Source organism: Dryobates pubescens, chromosome 2 (assembly GCF_014839835.1).
Source record: "Dryobates pubescens isolate bDryPub1 chromosome 2, bDryPub1.pri, whole genome shotgun sequence".
Lineage (NCBI taxonomy): Eukaryota > Metazoa > Chordata > Aves > Piciformes > Picidae > Dryobates > Dryobates pubescens.
The window spans coordinates 31870685-31892237 of record NC_071613.1 but is presented as its reverse complement, the minus strand read 5'-3'; the positions used below and the strand labels follow the sequence as shown (position 1 = coordinate 31892237).

General features: G+C 44.9%; 1 protein-coding gene across 1 annotated transcript in view; it reads left to right on the top strand.

The window, feature by feature from the left end:
• The first annotated feature begins 7925 nt into the window (after positions 1 to 7925).
• The window catches only part of MTX2 (metaxin 2), a 40464-nt gene continuing 26836 nt past the window's right edge, over positions 7926 to 21553 (top strand). Inside the window, exon 1 of the mRNA XM_054174191.1 lies at positions 7926 to 8052. Coding sequence (XP_054030166.1) covers positions 8013 to 8052 — 40 coding nt within the window. The 5' untranslated portion in view covers positions 7926 to 8012. The remainder of the gene's footprint in view (positions 8053 to 21553) is intronic.

The following is a 21553-nucleotide window of genomic DNA, read 5'->3' as shown; positions in this document are numbered from 1 at the left end:
CTGGTGGCTACAAGAAGTACAAACAGTGCCGCCAACTGCTCATATTTGTTTTTCAGTCTCAGGGCTTGTTCCATACTGGTCCTGTTTGCATTCTATTGTGCTGACACTTCAGACTGACCAGACATCTGATTCATCAGTGTAAGTCCTCTGTACCAGAGCTAAGATATATTGGCAAGCCCAGGCTTCGTTTTACTAAACACATTTAATTCTAAACATCTGACTAAGAAGGCTTCAGATCCTAACAACATTACACTTATAATTTTTGCCAGCCTTCAGAGAACTGAGAGAGGTAAAATGGATCAGGGATGTCACACTTACACATGGCTGATAGCTGGACTAGGATGGAAGTTAGCTAGCCTGTGCTCTCTGCACACTCAGGGAAACTGAATCTGGCTCATGTGATTACAAATATTTCTCAACCAGGCATTTCTTTTCCATGTCCCAGTGTTCAAAAAGCTCCAAAGTGCATATTCTTTGCAAAATGTTCTGAAATCATTGTTGCACTACTTTTTACTTCTGGATTCTGGGTCTTAAAAAAGGCTAAAGGAGACACCCAGTATTCTCATATCCTTCTACTGATGCCAAGAAAAGAATCAATCTGATCTGCCAAATCTCACAAATCCCAGGAGGTACCCAGCCTAACCAACTCATAGCCACTGCTAAAAAGACCATATGCTTTTAATCTATATACATTCAAGTTATTTCAGTCAGCATAATCTTTTTTCTTTACCACAGCTGTACCCTGGGGAGAAACTATGTCAAGTATGAACATCTATAGCTGTAATGAAAATATAGCAAAGCTTTTCTTCTTTCTGTTATGGAAGAAGACAATGATATTGAGGGAGTAGATTCAAATTCTGAAGTTTCTGCTATGTCACATCTAGTGAGTCAGTTCTCAGACTCTTAAAAATATAGCAAGGCATTCCTGTATAGTCAGGCTAAGTGTTTAAACTGGAAGTGTTGACAAACATAACCTAGAAAAAAGCTTCTTATTTATGAGACGTGGGGAGAAATGAATTAGAAAATGAAGGCATTTCCATGTAAGCTTCTTAAAAAATATTTCCCATCTGGAGGCAAAATGTTTATAAAAGCTCATTCAGCTCTGCAGCATTTAGCTGTAAAAACAGAACAGTCTTCTCTGAGGACCAAGTAATCAGGTAGAACCAGTTATGACTTCTCTGCTGAAGAGAGATGGACAGTGCAAAAAGCCAGGAGCTAAGCCCCATTGTGGCTCAGCAGAAACAGCATTCACATGAGATCAGCAAGGTTCATGTCCCTGCTCCAGCATGTTGGTTTCCTTCCTAGAACAATCCTGAAGGACATGGAGGTCGAATGAGGTGGTTTAGATCCCATAAATCCTCTATCAAACTTTCTTCTTAGGTGTTAAAATTTTGTTGGGATTTCACATTGCAAGAGAGTCCTACACAAACGAGTGGTGAGGTGTTGGCTTTTTTTTTGGTTTTGTTTTGTTTGTAGATGGATCTTGCTCTCTATTTCTAAGACCTTTTAAGAAGGTTTTTATTTTACCCCAGTGTGGAATAGCAACATACTTTAATCTAAAAAATATTTTGGGCAAGTAAACCATTTCCTGACCAGCTCTACAATCAATCAAAGCACATCTTTTTTACAGCATGCTACAGATAAATAATTTATTACAGCTGGCTCTTCCCCCTGTGCAGGGTAGGCAATTGTGATCATTCCTACAGGAAGAGGGAGAAAGTTAATTCTCTCTATGCTTGCCTACAGAGAAGTATTTAGATTCTCTCACAAAGAGCTTTGATGAATTAATAAACCTCCTCAATATTTACCAGAGTTGTCCAGAAACCGAGTTCAACTGCAGCTCCTTAATTTTCCAGATAGCACCTTTAGAGTTTGAGAAGGCTTGCCTAACCAGTGACTAGAGTCAAACTGTGAACAAACATTCCCACTTTTATTAGCAAGATCAAGATTTTTCTGCAGTATGAGCTGTACAAATGTTGGGATGAACCTTTACAGCCATCATTACTGCAAGTTTGAGTCATGATTGCCTCTTTGACATTCCTATTATTTTGACAATGTGCCCCTAATTCATCCTTTAAAAAAAGATTTGTTGGTGTCTGGCAAATTAGGGATTAAAGAAAGATAAACAAGTGTGGAAGGACTCTGTTAACAGAGGTTGGATCCCAGGGAGCCAAAGGCAGAGTTAGTTTGGCAAAGTGGGTAGAGGAAGGCAGTGTTGACCTGTGTGGTAGTAAGGGTAGGGAAATCAGGGCAAAGTCACACTGAAGCTATTGTCTCCCTTGTGGTAGCTCAGGCTTGCAGCCCCCTCTGATCTGAAATTTTGTTTATAAGAAAAATCCTGCTCCCAAACAGCATAATTTATGTGAAACCCATTACTCCGAATCCACCACCTGCTTGGAAAAACATACTCCATATACAACTGAGACATGGCCAGGGCATTGGGGACGCTGATGGACCTGACTAGTCCTACCCGAGACCCCTACCACACCCTGCCCATCAGCCTAGGGGATCTATTTAAAGCCATTCCTATCCCCATGGAGTTGTCTGATACTCTGAGCTGAGAGCAGTGGCTGTAGAGGCCTTGTCCTGTCCTGCCCTGCTCTGACAATGAAAGTTTAGGTAAAGCTAAGAAGATCAATGTCTGACTTCAAGTCCTTAGCTGTCTCAGAGCATGGGGAAAGCTTCCACAGCAGCTGCTGTGAATGACAGGGATATGCAATAGCCTGGGGGTTGGTAACACCTCCAGTTCAGTGAAACAGCGAATTTGGGATTTCTGCACAATTGCTTTGATGCCTACTCAGTGCAAAGATGACAGATGTGCTAAAATAAACTTGGCACCCCTGAAAATCTGGCCCTGCTGAATAAAGGAAGGCAAGAAAGGAGGTGAGAAAGGGAGAAAATGATTCATGTTTAATACACAGTTTGAGATCCCATGTTTCTTTTCAGAAATACTATTTTTGTGCCTCTTAAAACTCTATGAAAAATCTTTCTATCCTCATGTGGGTTGTTGGAAATGCATCAGCATTAATTTATTCATCAATTAAGTATGCAATATCTTCCATAAGTGCAAAGTGGTTAATGTTAACACTCTGTCTATTGCATTTTTATAGAAGCATGTTTCTAGAAATTAGGCTTTATCTTGTTTACACAACTATTAGACTGTAATTTGTACCTGCCTGGTTATGAAAATAAGGAAATATTGTCAGCAACATGCAATTCATTTTAACATAGTGTGAAAATCTATTCTAAACTGACATAAATGCAACTTAATTTCTTACTCCAACATGGATTCTATCTACAAGGCACACATGCCAACCTCCCAGTCAAGTGCACAGGAGCTGCAGTTGTTGAAGTCTGGCCTCAGTTTTGAGATCAAGTTCTCATTAATACCTCCTTAGTAAACTCATAGGAATGTCTGTGTAACTTGGCTCACGCTTGGGCAATTTTGGCACCATTCCTCAGACTGAAGAACAATGGATTGCATTAAAAGGCTGTTAGGCTGATTTGCATTAAAGATTTACCAAATGCCTTGAGATCCACTTGATCACACTAGTTCAGATCCATCAGTTTAAGTTTGCTCTGTGTACTTTGCCAGACTGTTTAGCATACAGGGAACCTCTGGCATGAAGTCATGCTAAAAGTACCCTCCTGCTGCTGCCTGGCACTGGATGTATTGGCAGAGAAGGACACTTAAGTCTTCCTTCATTGCAGAGAATCCCAGCATCCATAACAGCTTTTTAAAGGCACTGACAAGCAGCATAATGCAGAGCAGCCCCCAGGATATCCAAAGTTACATCAGAGGGGCAACCTGGCTGTGGGCCAGGCAAGACGAAGGCATTTCATTGCTGGTTTGTTTGCTGTCTCTTGCTACTGTTTTTCTTAAACACCAGCCGTACCACACAGTATTCAGAGGTTTCACTCATCAGTGAAAATTCTGCATAGTTCTCTTCCAAAAAGAGCCATTCCTAATTGAATCTATGAATGTCAGTACTCTTCCTGTGTTTTGGAAAGGCCTAACTTGTTGGAGACCTGCTCCATGGAAATGGAGAGCAGCAGTTTGGGCAGAGGTCCCCAGCTGTGTGCTGAGAAAGTGCTCTGATGAAGTCTGCTGAGCAGCATGTGTCCCCAGCCAGTTGCTTGGGATGAAGGAAGTTTCTACTTCTACAGAACAATTCTGCAGTGTCCTAAATCACATTAACAGTGCCCCAAAGAGGAATATTTGCTATCAATATTTGGCAGACAATACTATTTTATCCACCTTAACTTGGACTTAGACTACAATGTGCTTCATGAACCTGAGAACTGCAGGTGACACCTAGCAGAACTCAAACTTGAAGAAACTCATTCAAATGTCTCCGCCTTCTGGTGATTTGTTTAATCTTGTGTCCTGTCATACGCTTAGCCATCTTGACTGTAATCTGAATGGCCAGCAATAGTGAATGTGTTAAAAAGCAAATAGCTTAAAAATTGCAGGAGACTGAAAGCCTTTCATTGCTATCTCTCAGTTCTCTTGTGATAATATTCTTAGCAATTCTATCTGTGAAGGATTTATATTACTGGTATAGGTATGCACTTGTGAAAGCCATACATTTCACTGAATACTAATATGGAACAAAAGAGCAATACAAATTAAACACACATGCTAAAAGCTGTCTAAAGAATATTAAGGGAACTAATAGGAGCTGGTGGTTTTTTTGTTTGTTTGTTTGTTTGTTTTCTGTCTAGGTTGCAGATTAATCCTATTGAAATTCCATTCTATTTAAAATGTTTCCCCAGCAGACAGTTTGATCCTAGCAATTAATAACTTACCTGGTAAAGGTAGCCAGTGTGAAGAGACAGGCTTGGAGAGAACTGTACTCCATCTTTTGGCCATGCCTGTGTAAAGTGAGACCCTTATTAAGGGTTCTGTTAGATCTACTCTAGTTGACTTTTGGAAATGCAAATCTGATGGGACACCGTAATTCTGCCTTTTGGTTTCCCTTGAAATTCTATTTGAAAGTGTATCCTCCTCTCTGCACTGAAATCAGAGGGACAGCACCTTGCTGTCTGCTGTTACGTGTTTAAAATCTGTGAAAGCTGCGGAGCTTTCCACAGTGTGGATCAAGAATTACCAGAAAAGAAATTTGTTAACAGTGTGGTCAGCTGAAGAAATGATTTGCATGCAGGTCCTGCAGGAAGCCAGGCTCACAAGTGTGATGCCTTTCCTCAAAAAGCTGGGGGAGAAAACAGGGATATTGAATAAAGGTGAAGGTGGTGACGAAGACAGTTTTATTGCTACTACCTATCATCACTGGAGATCTCCCTGCAGAATTTCCTATGAAATACTCTGCCAAAACAGTCCTTTCAGTGGGAGCAGGGAGGAGGACTGGGAATGCAGAAACAAAAGGGCGGCAAGGTTGGTGAGGGGCTTGGAGCACAAGCCCTATGAGGAGAGACTGAGGGAGCTGGGGTTGCTTAGCCTGGAGAGGAGGAGACTCAGGGGTGACCTTATTGCTCTCTACAACTACCTGAAGAGGGGTTGTAGTCAGGCAGAGGTTGGTCTCTTCTCCCAGGCAACCAATACCAGAACTAGAGGACACAGTCTCAGGCTGCGCCAGGGGAGGTTTAGGCTGGAGGTTAGGAGGAAGTTTTACACAGAGAGAGTGATTGCCCATTGGAATGGGCTGCCTGAGGAGGGGCTGGGGTCGCCGTCGCCGGGGGTGTTCAGGGCGAGGCTTGACAGGATGCTTGGTTGCATGGTTTAGTTGATTAGGTGGTGTTGGATGATAGGTTGGACACGATGATCTTGAAGGTCTCTTCCAGCCTGGTTTATTCTATGTATTCTATGTATTCTAAATGAGGATTGAGAAGTCCTGTAGAATGGTAGAACAAGTTTTTCACATATCCTCTATCACAGAACCACAGAATGTTAGGGATTGGAAAGGACCTCTAGAGATTGAGTCCAATCCCCCTGTCAAAGCAAGGTCACCTAGGGCAGCTCACACAGGAATGCATCCAGAATGGTTTTGAGTTTCCAGAGGAGACTCCACAACCTCCCTCTATCACATTCACTGTAAAGAAGAGTCTCCTCATGTTGAGATGGAACCTGCTGTGTTCTAGCTTGTACCCATTGTTCCTTATCATATCACTGGGCACCACTGAAAAGAGACTGCAAGCTCTGTCTTGACACACACCCCTCAGATATTTATAGACTTTGATAAGATTCCCTTTCTGCTGTCTCTTCTCAAGACTAAACAGCCACAAGTCTCTCAGCCATTCTTCATAGGAGAAATCCCTGCAATCTAAATATTGGATATTTAATTTTATGTCATTTTCCAAACTTTGGATAGTCTTTATATTACAGAACCAAGGCTAAGAAAATAATGGTTGTTTAAAGATGAGGTATACATCTCAAAATGCAGCGCTTGTCTTCTGGATTCTTAACAAAGTCCCCAGGACACTTCATGAAGCATTCTGGTACGAGGATGTTGAAAAGAAGATATTCAGTAAGGTCAATAAAGAAAGCACCTCTAATTCTCAAAACAGTCTCCTGCTAGATTAAAATAATTTTATGCTCAAGTCCTCTCCTCCTCCTCCATAATTTGTGTTTTAAAGTTCAGAAAGATAATGGCCCAACTCATATATTATCCTGAAACCACCCAGGAAAGCAATATATTCCAAAGTTGTATAGCTGGAACTAACACTTTTGCTCCTGATTATATCAGAAAAGAAATCTCACCTGCAGTAAGTGAGGCACTTTCAGGCAGTTACAGGTTGGCCTTTTTACTGCTTCAGGCTCTAAACCATATCTAGCCATTTCTGTTACTTTTGCAGAACAAATGAGATTAGTTCACGTTTGTCAGTGCTCCACATGGAGTGGCAGATGAACTGAAGATATCCTGAGTCACCTTTCTTGGGAGACTTTAGAGCTGGTTACAGCATTCCAAATAATTCTTTCTACACTGAATTAAAACAAAAGAGAACAATCAAAAAGCCCCCAAACCCAAACACCAACACAAACCCAACAAACCCACAAAAAGAACAAGCAACTCATAAAAATCCTTGTTAGCATTACTTCACAAAAAGGAAATGTAAAATAGTCTGAACTGGCATCTTTCAGCTCTTCAAGATATTGCTTTTAAGTGTCATATGGAACATATTAAACTAACTTTACATCAAAAGCAGATATTCCCTGTGACTGGAAAGTTTGTCTGAATAACAGTTTGATTTTTTTTTTTTTTTGATGTTGCTATAGTGATCCAGTGCAGCCTTGCCCCTGAACTCCTGTCCTTTAGTACCACAGCCTATGTTGAAAAGCATGTTAACACCTACAAAGAGCTGCAAAAATGTCTGCAATTATTCTTCTGTACATATTTAATTCTGCTACTAGAATAAAGGTGAAGTGTCTGCAAGATTTCAGAAGCCAGCCGTATTTATACTGCTGAAGGGTTTTGCATCTGCTGAGTTCAGTAAAGTGTGCCACAGCTCCTGAGCCCAGGCTTCCCTACAGCTCATTGAGGTAGAGCCGTGGCTGACATGCACCCCAAGAACCCATTGCAGCGACAGGACTCTGATCATTGCCCTCCATTAGAATATTGACTGTGTTTCTTTCTACTATTTGCCAGGCTGGAATTTTGTTTTCACTCCCTTTGTGATTATGTTTCCAAGTTAAGCGAATTACAGCATCCTGGCTGAAAGCGTGGTTTGCCCCTCAGTAACGCTGGCACGGGATATCAACTCAGGGGGGCTGTTCCTCAAGCCGGAATGACTGAAGAGACCGAGAGCATCTCCCCAGCACCAACTCATTCCTACAAGCGTTTAACACCTTCACTCCCGCAGCCACTGCACGCCGCCCGATGCATAGCACCCCAGTCTCCTCCACGGGCAGCACAGACAGGCTCACACCGCGCGACCGCGGGGCCCCGCCCCGGGCGGCGGGGGCGGGGCGGGCCCCGGATGCAGTTGCTGCCCCGGCGGTGCGGCGCCCAGTTCCTGTGCGTGTCCTCGGCCTGTCGCCGCTCGTCCTCCGCGACATGTCGCTTGTGGCGGAGGCCTTCGTGACTCAACTGGCCGGTGAGGGCGGGCGGGTGACGGCGCAGGGAACGGTGGGCGGGACGCCGCGGGCCGGGCCGAGTCCCGGTCCCGCCGCATGTCAGGAGCTACCCTGGGGACTACGGCCTGGGGGTGGTGGCGAAGCAGGAGCCGCCCCGTTGGGGCACGAGCCAAACACTCGCGGTCTCGATCCCCTGGGTGACCCCTCAGGACCGGCCTGGGGCACCGCGGGAACGAGCCGGGGACGCCGGCCTCGGGGAGGGCGGGCGAGGAAGGCTGACGGCAGCCGTGGAAGGTTGCCGGCGGCCGTGGAAGGTTGCCGGCGGCCGCGGTGTGAGAGGTGTTAGCGCTGTGCGCAGGGCTCGGCCTCGCGCGTTTTCTCCCGCGTCGTCCGCCTGGCGCTCTGAGGCAAGGACAGGTCACCCTGCGCAGCTCCCATGGGGCACAGCCGTGCAGGCTTGCTGGGTCCTCTCCTTTATGTGGTCCCTAGTCTCCAGCAATGCATGGTTACTTTCATTTAGTAACTGACTTCAAAGTGGCTTATTTTTCTTCAGTGACCCAAAAACTTGTGAAGTTGAGAAATGTAACTGTGCCTTTGCCACTTGTTGGTGTTCTTGTGATCTACTGCAGCTAGGCCAGGTAGACTGGATGTGAGCCTTGTCCTGTTTATCACTCTGGAGTTACTTAGCAAAAAACCCACCATACTAACCTACTCTGAAGGGGTTAAAAAAAAAATCCCAACCAACAAACCTAGCTTGTACCTCAGGCTGAAGTTCAAAATGTATTTAATGGGTTGCACACTGAAACTCAGTGCATTGGCCAGTGTCTCCTTACTTGTTATTCTCTGTTCCTGATTTCTTGCTGCTGCATAAGCTCACAAGCAGCAAATACTGCAAGGACACCATATTTTAGTTGCTACTGACTTGTTGAGGAGGAAGCTGGTGTAGGAGATAGGGAGTCCTGAGAGTTGAGTCTTCTGCCACTCAGTAGAGGCCACAGTGTAAGAGTCTGAGCAGGATTCTGTACTATGAGTATACAGTTTACAGAGCAAATTTGCTTCTAACTGGTAGGTGAAGTGAAAGTGATGGATCTTGCATCTGGTGTGTGGAGGTGCACATTGACAGGCTTGAAAGTTGCAATGGGCTTTTGGGTTGGCATTCATTAATTCATAGATGTTAGCACAAGCCATGCTTAGCGTTCTAAGGGCCAGAGCCCTCGTTCCTCAGGATGTAGAGAATATGGTCACAGTCAGCATTGCTTCCTGTCACTTACTAGCCTTTATTATCTCTTCTGTATATTTATATTATGAAATACAGTGATAATGATGTATGTGAGTTGGTGTTGATTGTGCTGCTTTCCTTTGCTCTGTGACCTTTATGAATATTTTAGAGCGCCAGTTTACTGATACTTACTTCTTTTTCCTGGGATTGCAAATACAGGCTCAAAACTATACTGCATGTAGGCAACTCCTTGCTTTCTTATTGAAAGTGCTCTTGATTATTGCAAGAAATTCTGGCTTGTCAGCAAATTGTTGTAGAATACAGCAGTGACAGATTCAAATTTAGTATAAGGAAAATGTGTGTTTGAAAAACTGTAAACAAGAAGACATGACTTTCACTCCTTACTTGAAGTGTTCTTCCTCTGTTCCTGAAGAGATACTTGCCTCCCCCTCAGAGTAGTTACACACTGCTTATACTAGTCTCAGATTCTTGTATTAACAGATGTACTGTTGAGGTGATGCTTTGACAGTATCAGAGCTGCTCAAGCACTTCTGGACTCTCTTACAATTTAATAAGCTTAAGCCAGTAGCACTTCATCTTTTACTTTTCAGTCACAGGTTAAGTGATGCTCATGTCCTTTTTATAGGTAGAGTAATATGTAGGCATTGAATAGAAAAATACTGGCAATACTAATTTGTTTTTAAAGGGAAGAAATGGTACTTACTTTATTAATCTTGTACTTCTGCTGGGTATGCAGCTACTTACCGTGACTTAAGGAACAGTGCAAATCTGCTGCGGACCTGTCCACTGAATCATTTTCTAAAACAGAATTATGTTTTGCTTTCCCAAATGCAGTGTCAAAAGCTTTTTCCTTGAAAATAGAAAATACCTTTGTCAGTGGGTCATATCCTTCCTAGCTTGTCTGAAGGTAAATAATTACAAAATCACTCAATTTGTTCATATGGAAGAAACTTCTCCCTACTGTGGGGATCTTAGCGCAATTGTGGAGTCTTCATCCTTGGAGATGCTTAATACCAAACTGGAAATGGCCTGAGGCAACCTGATGCAGCTGACCTTGTATCTCCAGAAGTGCCTTCCAACCTCAGTTGTTCTATGATCATTGGTTGCCAGCTTGCGCTGCTGCAGTAATTCAGCAGCCTCTCTGTGCAATGTGCATTTACCTGAACATGCTGAGGGTAGCCTGCTGCTGTAGTTCATTCATGAGTAGATACAAAATGATGACTAAATTGTTTATGTGGAGTAAAACACTTGTTTTAGTGCCATTCAGTTGTTTGCTTATTCAGAAATACAGAGGGGTTGAAACTGTGTCTAAGAGAACAAACCCTAAATATTTCCATAGTTTCATGAATTGCAAGCATTTATATCATGTTTTAAGTCATCTATTTCTCAACTGTGGAAAATATTAATTGGACAATATGGTAGGAAATTTGTTTAGAGTAGCTAGCTCAGCATCAATCACATATTAACGGGATAGGAAATGAGTGTTTATACTGCAAGAAGAATTAGAGTGCCAGATCTCAAGTGGTCCAGAATATTAATCTTTCTAACTGTAGTAGTTTTGAGAGCCTGACTGCTCAAATCATCTATAAAAAATTGTGGAAAAAGATGTTTAATTGATCACTAAATTACTGAATATGCTTTACTTTTTTTCCTTTTTTTTTTTCCCCCTTTATTTTCCCAAACATTAATTTTAGATAAGTAATTGAGAGAGAAAGTAATATTTTTGTTTATCCTTTGATCTCTGGAAAATTACTTCTGTTTATTGCTGTTGAGTTATGTCCAAGAGTCTTAAGACTAGTTTTAATAGTAAGGGAAATGAGTGAATGGAGTTTGAAAACCAGATGCCCTTCTGTCTGTATATATTTTGCATTCTTTGTGAGGCTACCTCCAATGTGACATTGCCAGAGCAAAAATAAATCTGACATGCATGTTTTATGTATTGAGACAAGCTGCTATTCAGCTGAGAGCAAATACACAGGGAATAAAACCTGACCACCTAAATTGTTCCTGCACATACAAACTTCAAATTGAAACTGAGTACATATTTTGTGCATCAGAGTGTTCATGGGTAAATGGTAACATTTCCTGCATATGTAAGGTGGAAAAAAACACACGTTATTCTTGCTTAGTAATAGATTGTCTGCAGCACAGATTGTTTAAGCCTGTGGCAGAGGTGCTTGTGGTCAAAAAGAGATGGTCTGAAAATTCATATTTGTCATGCTGTCTGATTTTTATCTTAGAGTGATCTTTTACTTACTTTGGTAGTCAAACTAAAAGGAATCCTTCTAACTCACGTTTAGTTTCAGTGAGTCCCTTACAATACTCTTGCTAATTTGTGCTCAGACACAGGTTTTTATGACTTGATTTGAAGCAATCCTTTGATTGGATTGCCTATCTAACTTTATTTTCTGGTCAGAGAAAAAATAATATTCACAATTATTATAGTACAGTACATTGTGTAGTTTTGAGATATTGTTTCTAAGAAGCAATACAATTACAGTTGATAGTAGAATGTACTGCTGTAGTTGGTTCTGACTTCATTAAGATTAAGCAGTCTTTCTCTAATCAGCATTTTATTGTTACATGTTTTCTGCTTAAGTAGTGTCTTCTTTTCTCATGCCAGAAATGATGCTCTAGAAATAATGGTAACAAAATCAGTAAACCAAAAGCAACACATAATGTGACTGTGTCCCGTATGCTTTGCAGTTGAGCTCCCATCAGTTGTAGGGGGTTCAAATCTGAATGCTGTTTAGGAGCCTAGGGTCCTCCTTGTGTTCAACTCAAAGTGGTCATAGAAGAGCAACTTTGGAGAGGCACCAGATTTTTCTTCTCTTTCTCTTTGGATGCTCTCTTCTTTGACTGCCCAGACACTAACCTGGACTCTTCATGTAAGTTTGGACCCTATGGGCTACTTTGTTTTCTAAACAAGAACTAACAAAAGAGTTTGTCTGTTGCTCTTTGCTCTAGTTGAACAGGTGTCACATGTTGCTGTGCTGCTGGGCATTTTCACATGTCTCTTTGAAAGTGAGTGAGAAACTGCAGGTGCCTGCAAGCCATGGGGAGGACAGAGAGAAAGTCCACTGCAGGTTCTGAAACTATTATTGTTTTAAAATTCTGGTCTTCAGTTAAGATGACACAGATGTCACATGAACATGGATATTTTAATACAAACTGGAAGAAGTTACATGTAGTAGTAAAACCAGGAAGAAGATGTCGATGAAGCATTCTGTAGGCAGCTTAAGGCTGTCTCAAGATCTCCTGACCTTGTTCTCTTGGGCGACTTCAACCTGCCCGACATCTGCTGGGATCTCAACACAGCAGAGAGGAGACAGTCTAGGAGGTTCTTAGAGTGCATGGAGGACAGCTTCTTATCCCAGGTACTCCGAGAGCCTACCAGGGGTAAGGCTGTGCTTGACCTCCTCTTCACCAACAGGGAAAGGCTGGTGGGTGATATGGTGGTCGGAGGCTGTTTAGGGGCCAGCAACCATGAGATAATTGAATTTTCGGTATTCAGTCAACCTAAGAGGGGCAGCAAGAAGACTTCCAGAGGGCAGACTTCAGGTTGCTCAAGGAACTAATTCAGAGGGTTCCTTGGGAAAAAGCCCTTAAAAATAAAGGGGTCCAGGAGGGCTGGACCTGCTTCAAGGAAGAGCTGTTGAAGGCGCAGGAACAGGCTGTGCCAATGTACCAGAAGATGAGCCGCCGGGGCAGACGGCCAGCCTGGATGGGTAATGAACTTTTAATAGAACTAAGGGAAAAAAAAAAGGGTGTATCACCTTTGGAAGAAAGGTGAGGCAACCCATGGAATGTTTAAGGATGTAGCCAAATCATGCAGTAAGAAAATTAGGGAGGCAAAAGCACATTTGGAGCTTAAACTGGCCTCTGCTGTGAAGGACAACAAAAAGTCCTTCTATAAATATATTAATAGCAAGAGGAAGGGTAAGGACAACCTCCACTCCTTGGTTGACATGGAGGGAAATGTGTGAAAGGATGAGGAAAAGGCTGAGGTACTTAACACCTTCTTTGCCTCAATTTTTACTAGCAGGACAGAACGTCTTCCAGACAGCTGGCAGATGTGCTGGCCAAGCTGCTCTCCGTAATTTTTCATCAGTCCTGGCTCACTGGAGACATCCCAGAGGAATGGAAGCTGGCCAATGTGGTGCCCATCCACAAGAAGGGCCGGTTGGGTGAGCCAGGGAATTACAGACCTGTCAGCCTGACCTCAGTGCCAGGCAAGATTATGGAACAGGTCATCCTGAGTGCAATCACACAACACTTACAGGATGGCCAAGGGATCAGGCCCAGCCAGCATGGGTTTAGGAAGGGCAGGTCCTGCCTGACCACCCTGATCTCCTTCTATGATCAGGTGACCCGCCTGGTGGATGCAGGGCAGGCTGTGGATGTAGTCTACCTGGACCTCAGCAAGGCCTTTGACACTGTCCCCCACAGTAAACTCCTGGCCAATCTATCAGCCCATGGCTTGGACAGGAGCACACTGCACTGGGTTAGGAACTGGCTGGAGGGCCGAGCCCAGAGAGTGGTGGTGAATGGTGCCACATCCAGCTGGCAGCCAGTCATTAGTGGTGTGCCACAGGGATCAGTGCTGGGCCCTGTGCTCTTTAACATCTTTATTGATGATCTGGATGAGGGCATTGAGTCCATCATCAGTAAATTTGCTGATGACACCAAGCTGGGGGCAGGAGTTGATCTGCTGGAGGGTAGAGAGGCTCTGCAGAGGGACCTCAACAGGCTGGACAGATGGGCAGAGTCCAAGGGCATGAGATTTAACACATCCAAGTGCCGGGTTCTGCACATTGGCCACAACAACCCCATGCAGAGCTACAGGCTGGGGTCAGAGTGGCTGGAGAGTGGCCAGGTAGAGAGGGACCTGGGGGTGCTGGTTGATGATAGGCTGACCATGAGCCTGCAGTGTGCTCAGGCAGCCAAGAGGGTCAATGGCATCCTGGCCTGCATCAGGAACAGTGTGGCCAGCAGGAGCAGGGAGGTCATTCTGCCCCTGTACACTGCACTGGTTAGGCCGCACCTTGAGTCCGGTGTCCAGTTCTGGGCCCCTCAGTTTAGGAAGGATGTTGACTTGCTGGAGTGTGTCCAGAGAAGGGCAACAAAGTTGGTGAGGGGTTTGGAACATAAGCCCTACGAGGAGAGGCTGAGGGAGCTGGGGTTGCTTAGCCTGGAGAAGAGGAGACTCAGGGGTGACCTTATTGCTGTCTACAACTACCTGAAGGGAGGTTGTAGACAGGTGGATGTTGGTCTCTTCTCCCAGGCAGCCAGTACCAGAACAAGAGGACACAGTCTCAGGCTGCACCAGGGGAGGTTTAGGTTGGATGTTAGGAAGAAGTTCTATACAGAGAGAGTGATTGCCCATTGGAATGGGCTGCCGGGGGAGGTGGTGGAGTCGCCATCATTGGAGGTGTTCAGGAGGAGACTTGATGGGGTGCTTGGTGCCATGGGTTAGTTGTTTAGGTGGGTTGGATTGGTTGATGGGTTGGACACGATGATCTTGAAGGTTTCTTCCAACCTGGTTTATTCTATGTATTAAAACCTACACAATGTGTAGGAAGAATTGGAAACATTAAAGAAAAAAATTACAATGGTGCTGCAACAAAAGCAGGAAAAGTTGTTACCAATCTAATTTTTTGGGAAAAAGCCCAAGGGAAAAACTGGAATGTGCATGCTGAATTGGAAGGTAAAAATACTGAGAGATGGGAATTTTTAACAGCTCTGCCTTCTAGCTGTTGTATAATGAAATTGAAGCTAATGTAATGCTTGCATGCCTGGCAAGAACTTTCAAAGTCTAACTGCATGTGTTGGGTTTTTTTAATATGGCATTTGAATGCCGTATTGGAAATAGTCTGGATACACTGGAATTTGTTCACTGAAAGCCTTGGAAAAGAAATGAGGAAGACTGTGATGATATGATTAAGAGAACAGGATAAATGTTTTCAGATGTTGAAACAGGGAGTCTGCAGTGTTTCCCAGAGGTGAGGACGCGCACAGGAGATGCTGTTGCCATTACCATTGTCTGCTTTGGGCTGACTTAAAGGACTGTGAGCCCTAAGGCAACATCTGCCCACTTGCTAGCAAGTGGCCATGCTTGGCTGGCTGACTGCACCTGTGCTGTTTGCATTTCTACCCTGCAGAGCTTTCCTGCCTAGGAATCTCAGCTCTTCTTGCCCCTTTGGAAGACTGTGGCACAGAGTCTGTATTGTCATCGCTTTGTATCTCCTGGCACTGCTGTGCTCAGGGCTGTGGGCAAGAGCACTGTGACTGAAGATGAGGAAAAGGCTGAGGTCCTGAACACCTTCTTTGCCTCAATTTTTTAACAACAAGGCAGGAGTTCAGGATGAGTGGCCTCCTGAGCTGGGCAGTGGGGTCGGCGAGTGGTGTAATGTCCATGAGGAATTAGTTTGGGACCTGCTGAGCCACTTGGACACTCACAAGTCCATGGGACCGGAGGGGATCCATCCTAGGGTGCTGAGAGAGCTGGCAGATGAGCTGGCCAAGCCGCTCTCCATCATTTTCCTCCAGTCCTGGCTCACTGGAGAGGTCCCAGATGACTGGAAACTGGCCAGTGTGGTCCCCATCCACAAGAAGGGTCGGATGGAGGAACCTGGAAACTACAGGCCAGTCAGCCTGACCTCAGTGCCAGGGAAAGTGATGGAGCAGATTATCCTGGCAGCAATAACTGCACACCTGAAGGATGGCCAAGGGCTCAGGTCCAGCCAACATGGGTTTAGGAAGGGCAGGTCCTGCCTCTCCAACCTGATCTCCTTATATGATCAGGTGACTGCCTGGTGGACGTGGGGAGGCCTGTGGATGTGGTCTACCTGGACTTCAGCAAGGCCTTTGATACTGTCTCCCACAGCAAACTGCTGGCTAAGCTGTCAGCTCATGGCTTGGACTGCAACACTCTGTGCTGGGTTAGGAACTGGCTGGAGGGCCGAGCCCAGAGAGTGGTGGTGAATGGTGCCACATCCAGCTGGCGGCCAGTCACCAGTGGCATCCCCCAGGCCTCAGTGCTGGGCCCCATCCTCTTTAATATCTTCATTGATGATCTGGATGAGGGGATTGAGACAGTCATCAGCAAATTTGCAGATGCCACCAAGTTGGGAGGAGATGTTGGTCAGTTAGAGGGCAGAAGGGCTCTGCAGAGGGACCTTGTATGACTGGACAGATGGGTGGAGTCCAATGGCATGGCATTTAACAAGTCCAATTGCCGGGTGCTGCACTTTGGCCACAGAAACCCCATGCAGAGCTACAGGCTGGGGTCAGAGTGGCTGGAGAGCTCCCAAACAGAGAGGGACCTGGGGGTGCTGATTGACAGCTAAACATGACCCAGCAGTGTGCCCAGGTGGCCAAGAAGGCCAATGGCATCCTGGCCTGCATTAGGAATAGTGTGGCCAGCAGGAGCAGGGAGGTCATTGTGCCCCTGTACTCTGCATTGGTTAGGCCACACCTTGACTCCTGTGTCCAGTTCTGGGCCCCTCAGTTTAGGAAGGACATTGAGACACTTGAACGTGTCCAGAGAAGGGCAACAAGGCTGGGGAGAGGCCTTGAGCACAGCCCTGTGAGGAGAGGCTGAGGGAGCTGGGATTGTTTAGCCTGGAGAAGAGGAGGCTCAGGGGTCACCTCATTGCCCTCTCCAACTACCTGAAAGGTGGTTGTAGCCAGGAAGGGGTTGGTCTCTTCTCCCAGGCAACCAGCACCAGAACAAGGGGACACAGTCTCAAGCTGTGCCAGGGGAGGTTTAGACTCGAAGTGAGGAGAAAGTTCTTCACTGAGCGAGTCGTTCGTCATTGGAATGGGCTGCCCAGGGAGGTGGTGGAGTCACCGTCCCTGGAGGTGTTCAGGAGGAGATTGGACGTGGCACTTGGTGCCATGGTCTAGTCATGAGGTCTGTGGTCACAGGTTGGACCCAATGATCTTTGAGGTCTCGTCCAACCTTGGTTATACTGTGATACTGTAAAGAGAGAATAAAGGAGAGTCTTAATGAAAAGACAGAGGCGCCAGGGCTGGGTGAGCAGCAGTTGTGTCTGTGGGGGGAGCAGGTTTTGGAGCAAGTACAGAATACTGAGGTCCTGTCTGGTGGGACAGGTGTGTAGGGTCTCTGTTGTGGATCAGAGGTAGGGGTGCTGTGGATGAGAAAATGGAGTTCTGTGGGGCACTGGCAAATTGGTGTTCAGACTGCCAGACATCAAGGGAGGGAGTTTGGAGTACCACAGGGAAGAGAGGATCTAAATATAAGCAAGCTTTCAAAGAACAGATTTAAAGTATACAAATGTAGATAACATGGCTAAGAAATTTCTTAGTCCATTAAGGCACTTAAGGCATGCATGAGTATCATACCTTCCCTGTTCTACTCTTCAAAGCTCCTATGTTTGAAGTTTCACCTCTTGAGAGAAGGCCAAAGAGGGACAAAGGACTTAAGTAGCACAATGGGAAGGAATTGATTTGGAGTTCTATACAAAGTTGTAATTAAGAATTGCAGAGCTGCTTTGAGATGGTGCATATATGCTGAATATCAGGAAGAAGTAAAATAGCTCTGGCTTGTCAAGACTTTATAAATAAATCTGTTGAGATAATTTATCTGGCATACCCTGATCTTTCTGAAGAAATACAGATGTTGATTTAGGAACAACTTTTATTTATGGATTTGATTTTGTTGAGATTTTTGCCCTCCTTTCCTGCTGGCAAGCATGATTCTGCAACTGGGGAGATGCTGAGCAATCTCTCCCTCGTGTGGGCAGCCCCAGCAGTGAGAGCAGTGAGCACCCTGGAGGAGTAAACAGCAGATGTGTATGCTCTGGAAAGTCAACTCAAAGACAGTAACAGAATTAGACTGGGGCTTAAAACCATGCAATTATCAGCCTTCTTGGAGTACGAAGCAGCAGATTGTGTCGTGCTAAATGGCTGCTGCAGTAACGTCACATGCTGACTTTCTTAGTGCTGCAGCCACAGGAAGCTAAGTTTGAGAACTGCTGCTGTGATCGAGTCTTCCGTTTAGTCTGCTTGATCAATAATTACTGAACAGTCATGATTTATCTGAATCTCAAAGCACAGGAACAGGCTGTGCCCATGTGCAGAAAGATGAGCCACTGGGGAAGGTGAGCGGCCTCCTGAAGGAATTAAGGGAAAAAAAGAGGAAAGCAGGGGGAGCAACTCATGATACGTTTAAGGATATTGTTAGATCACCTAGGAGAAAGAGAGGCAAATGCCCAGTTAGAACTTAAGCTGGCCACTTCTGTGAAAGACAATAAAAAGCATTTTTATAAATATATTAATGCTAAAAAGAGGGGCAAGAAGAACCTCCACTCTTTATTGGACCTGGAGGAGAACATTGTACCTAAAGATGAGGAAAAGGCTGAGGTACTCAATACCTTCTTTGCCTCCATTTTCAACATGTTGTAAGGCAGGAGGACTCCAGGGTAACTGGCCTCCTGAACTGGTAGATGGGGTCAGGGAGCAGTATAATTCCTGTGAAATCCTTGAGGAAGTAGTTAGGGACTTGCTGAGCCACTTGGATTCTCACAAGTTCATGGGCTCAGATGGGATCCATCCTAGGGTGCTGAGAGAGCTGGCAGATGAGCTGGCCAAGCTGCTCTCCACCATTTTCCACCAGTCCTGGCTCACTGGAGAGGTCCCAGATGACTGGAAGCTGGCCAATGTGATGCCCATCCACAAGAAGGGCCAGATGGAGGAACCTGCAAACTACAGGCCTGTCAGCCTGGCCTCAGTGCCAGGAAAGAGTATGGAGCAGATCATCTTGGGGGCAATCACAGTGCACCTGCAGGAGAGCCAAGGGGTCAGGCCCAGCCAACATGAATTTAGGAAGGGCAGGTCCTGCCTCACCAACTTGAGCTCCTTCTATGATCAGGTGACCCGTCTGGTGGATGTGGGGCAGGCTGTGGATGTAGTCTACCTGGACTTCAGCAAGGCCTTTGACACTGTCCCCTACAGCAAACTCCCAGCCAAGCTGTCAGCCTGTGGCTTGGACAGGAGCACTCTGCACTGGGTTAGGAAGTGGCTGGAGGGCTGAGCCCAGAGAGTGGTGGTGAATGGTGCCACATCCAGCTGGCAGCCAGTCACTAGTGGTGTCCCCCAGGGATCCGTGCTGGGCCAAATCCTATTCAATATCTTTATTGATGATCTAGATGAGGGGATTGAGTCCACCATTATTAAGTTTACAGACGACACCAAGTTGCTGGCAGGTGTTGTTCCAAGTGCTGGGTCCTACACATTGGCCATAACAGCCCCATGCAGTGCTACAGGCTGGGGTCAGAGTGGCTAGAGAGCGGCCAGGTAGAAAGGAACCTGGGGATACTGGTTGATAGTAGGCTGAACATGAGCCAGCAGTGTGGCCAAGAAGGCCAATGGCATCCTGGCCAGCATCAGAAATAGTGTGGCCATCAGGAGCAGGGAAGTCATTGTGCCCCTTTACTCAGCACCGGCTAGGCCACACCTTGAGTCCAGTGTCCAGTTCTGGGTCCCTCAATTTAAGAAGGACATTGAGACACTTGGAATGTGTCCAGAGAAGGGCAACAAGGCTGGAGAGATGTCTTGAGCACAAGCCCTATAAAGAGAAGCTGAGGGAGCTGGAGTTACTTAGCCTGGAGAAGAGGAGGCTCAGGGGAGACCTTATTGCTGTCTACAACTACCTGAAAGGAGGTGGTAGCCAGGAGGGAGTTGGTCTCTTCTCCCAGGCAACCAGCAGCAGAACAAGAGGACACCTTGTCAAGCTGTGCTGGGGAAGTTTAGGCTTGAGGTGAGGAGAAAGCTCTTCACAGAAACAGTTATTGGCTATTGGAAGGGAGGTGGTGGAGTCACCATCCCTGGAGGTGTTCAAAAGAGAATTGGATGTGGCACTTGAAGCCATGGTTTTGTTAGTCATGAGGTGTTGGGTGATAGGTTGGAATGGATGATCTCAGAGGTCTTTTCCAACCTTATTGATTCTATGATCTTTACAAAGGTGGCCTGGGAAGGATTTAAGCAAATGATGTAATTATTTGATACAAGATTTAATGCATACTGTTTAACTTGTGTGAAAGTTGGCTTTCGTTTGGCAAGGCTCTATGGTCCTTTGTCAGCAGAGCCAGGGAGCTGCTGATGCTTTCATTTTTATCTTGGCCCTTGTTAGTTTACAGAATCAGGCCAATTACATGAAATGGATCTGTACTCAGTGTGGGTGGGTTGAACTGTTGGGTCTTAAAGTAGCTAATTCACAACTTTCTGGTACTTCCATTATTGATTACCGCTAATGTGCAAGATAGGTATTTTTAACTGCTTTGGTTCCAGCTGCAGCTTCACTGTATTCATTAAAGTACACCCTTCCACTTATTTTATAGAACAAGAATGTAGAAACACATATTTCATGGCATTTTCTTTTTAAGCAATGCATTGCTGCTTGAAAATCTAACCAGTTTGTATCACGAAAGGAGAATGAAGTGATCATCTGCGTCTGGAGTCTGTGGGATAGATTTCCCTGTGGTTTTCTTTGGGTTGCTACATTTAGAATATAGTGAGCAGCAAGTCCTCCCATAGCATCGGTCTTGGGAAGCCAAAAAGGGTAATTTTTCCTGCTGATGGTTATGTTTGGTGCATAATATTTGGAGACTTGTAATTAATGCTGGATGTGGATGTTGCTCAGATGTGAGACTAGATTTCTTTTTAGTGTTTACTCTTGTGAGAAAAGTGTTTGGAGGTATCTCATAATTTAATCAAATTTGTATCTAGGGAGAGGCTGAAGGAAGCTGTGTGGAAATAATGTGTAAGTTAATCTCTCCAGCTATAATACTGCAATACTATGATTCAAATTAATGCCAACTTTTTTTTTAGTAGAGGGTATCTTGCCTCTTGGCTGTTTTAACAGGTCTTTAATGCCATGTGAACCAAACTGGTAAATACACATGTTTTAGCTTTCCTACTTTTTATGCAAGTTTAATATCAAAGTGTTTAAGAAGAATATAACAGAAAGGAAACTGATCCATGCAAATTTGGTGACTTGAGAAAGGCAATAGACTTTATATGAACTGTAAACTTCTTAATTAACATTTCAGGAAATTGCACTGTTTGAGGTCATACACTTCCTGGCCAGGTCTTAGCCTCCCCTACATAACAGCACACAGTCAATTGCATGGAAGAGATTGTTAGTGAATCGAGTACTTCTATCTGCAGAAGCGGAAAGAAGATACCAAAGGATAAATTGGTGGTTTACCGAGAATTCAGTACATTTTAGTTTATAGGTGATTGAGGCAGAAATTGTC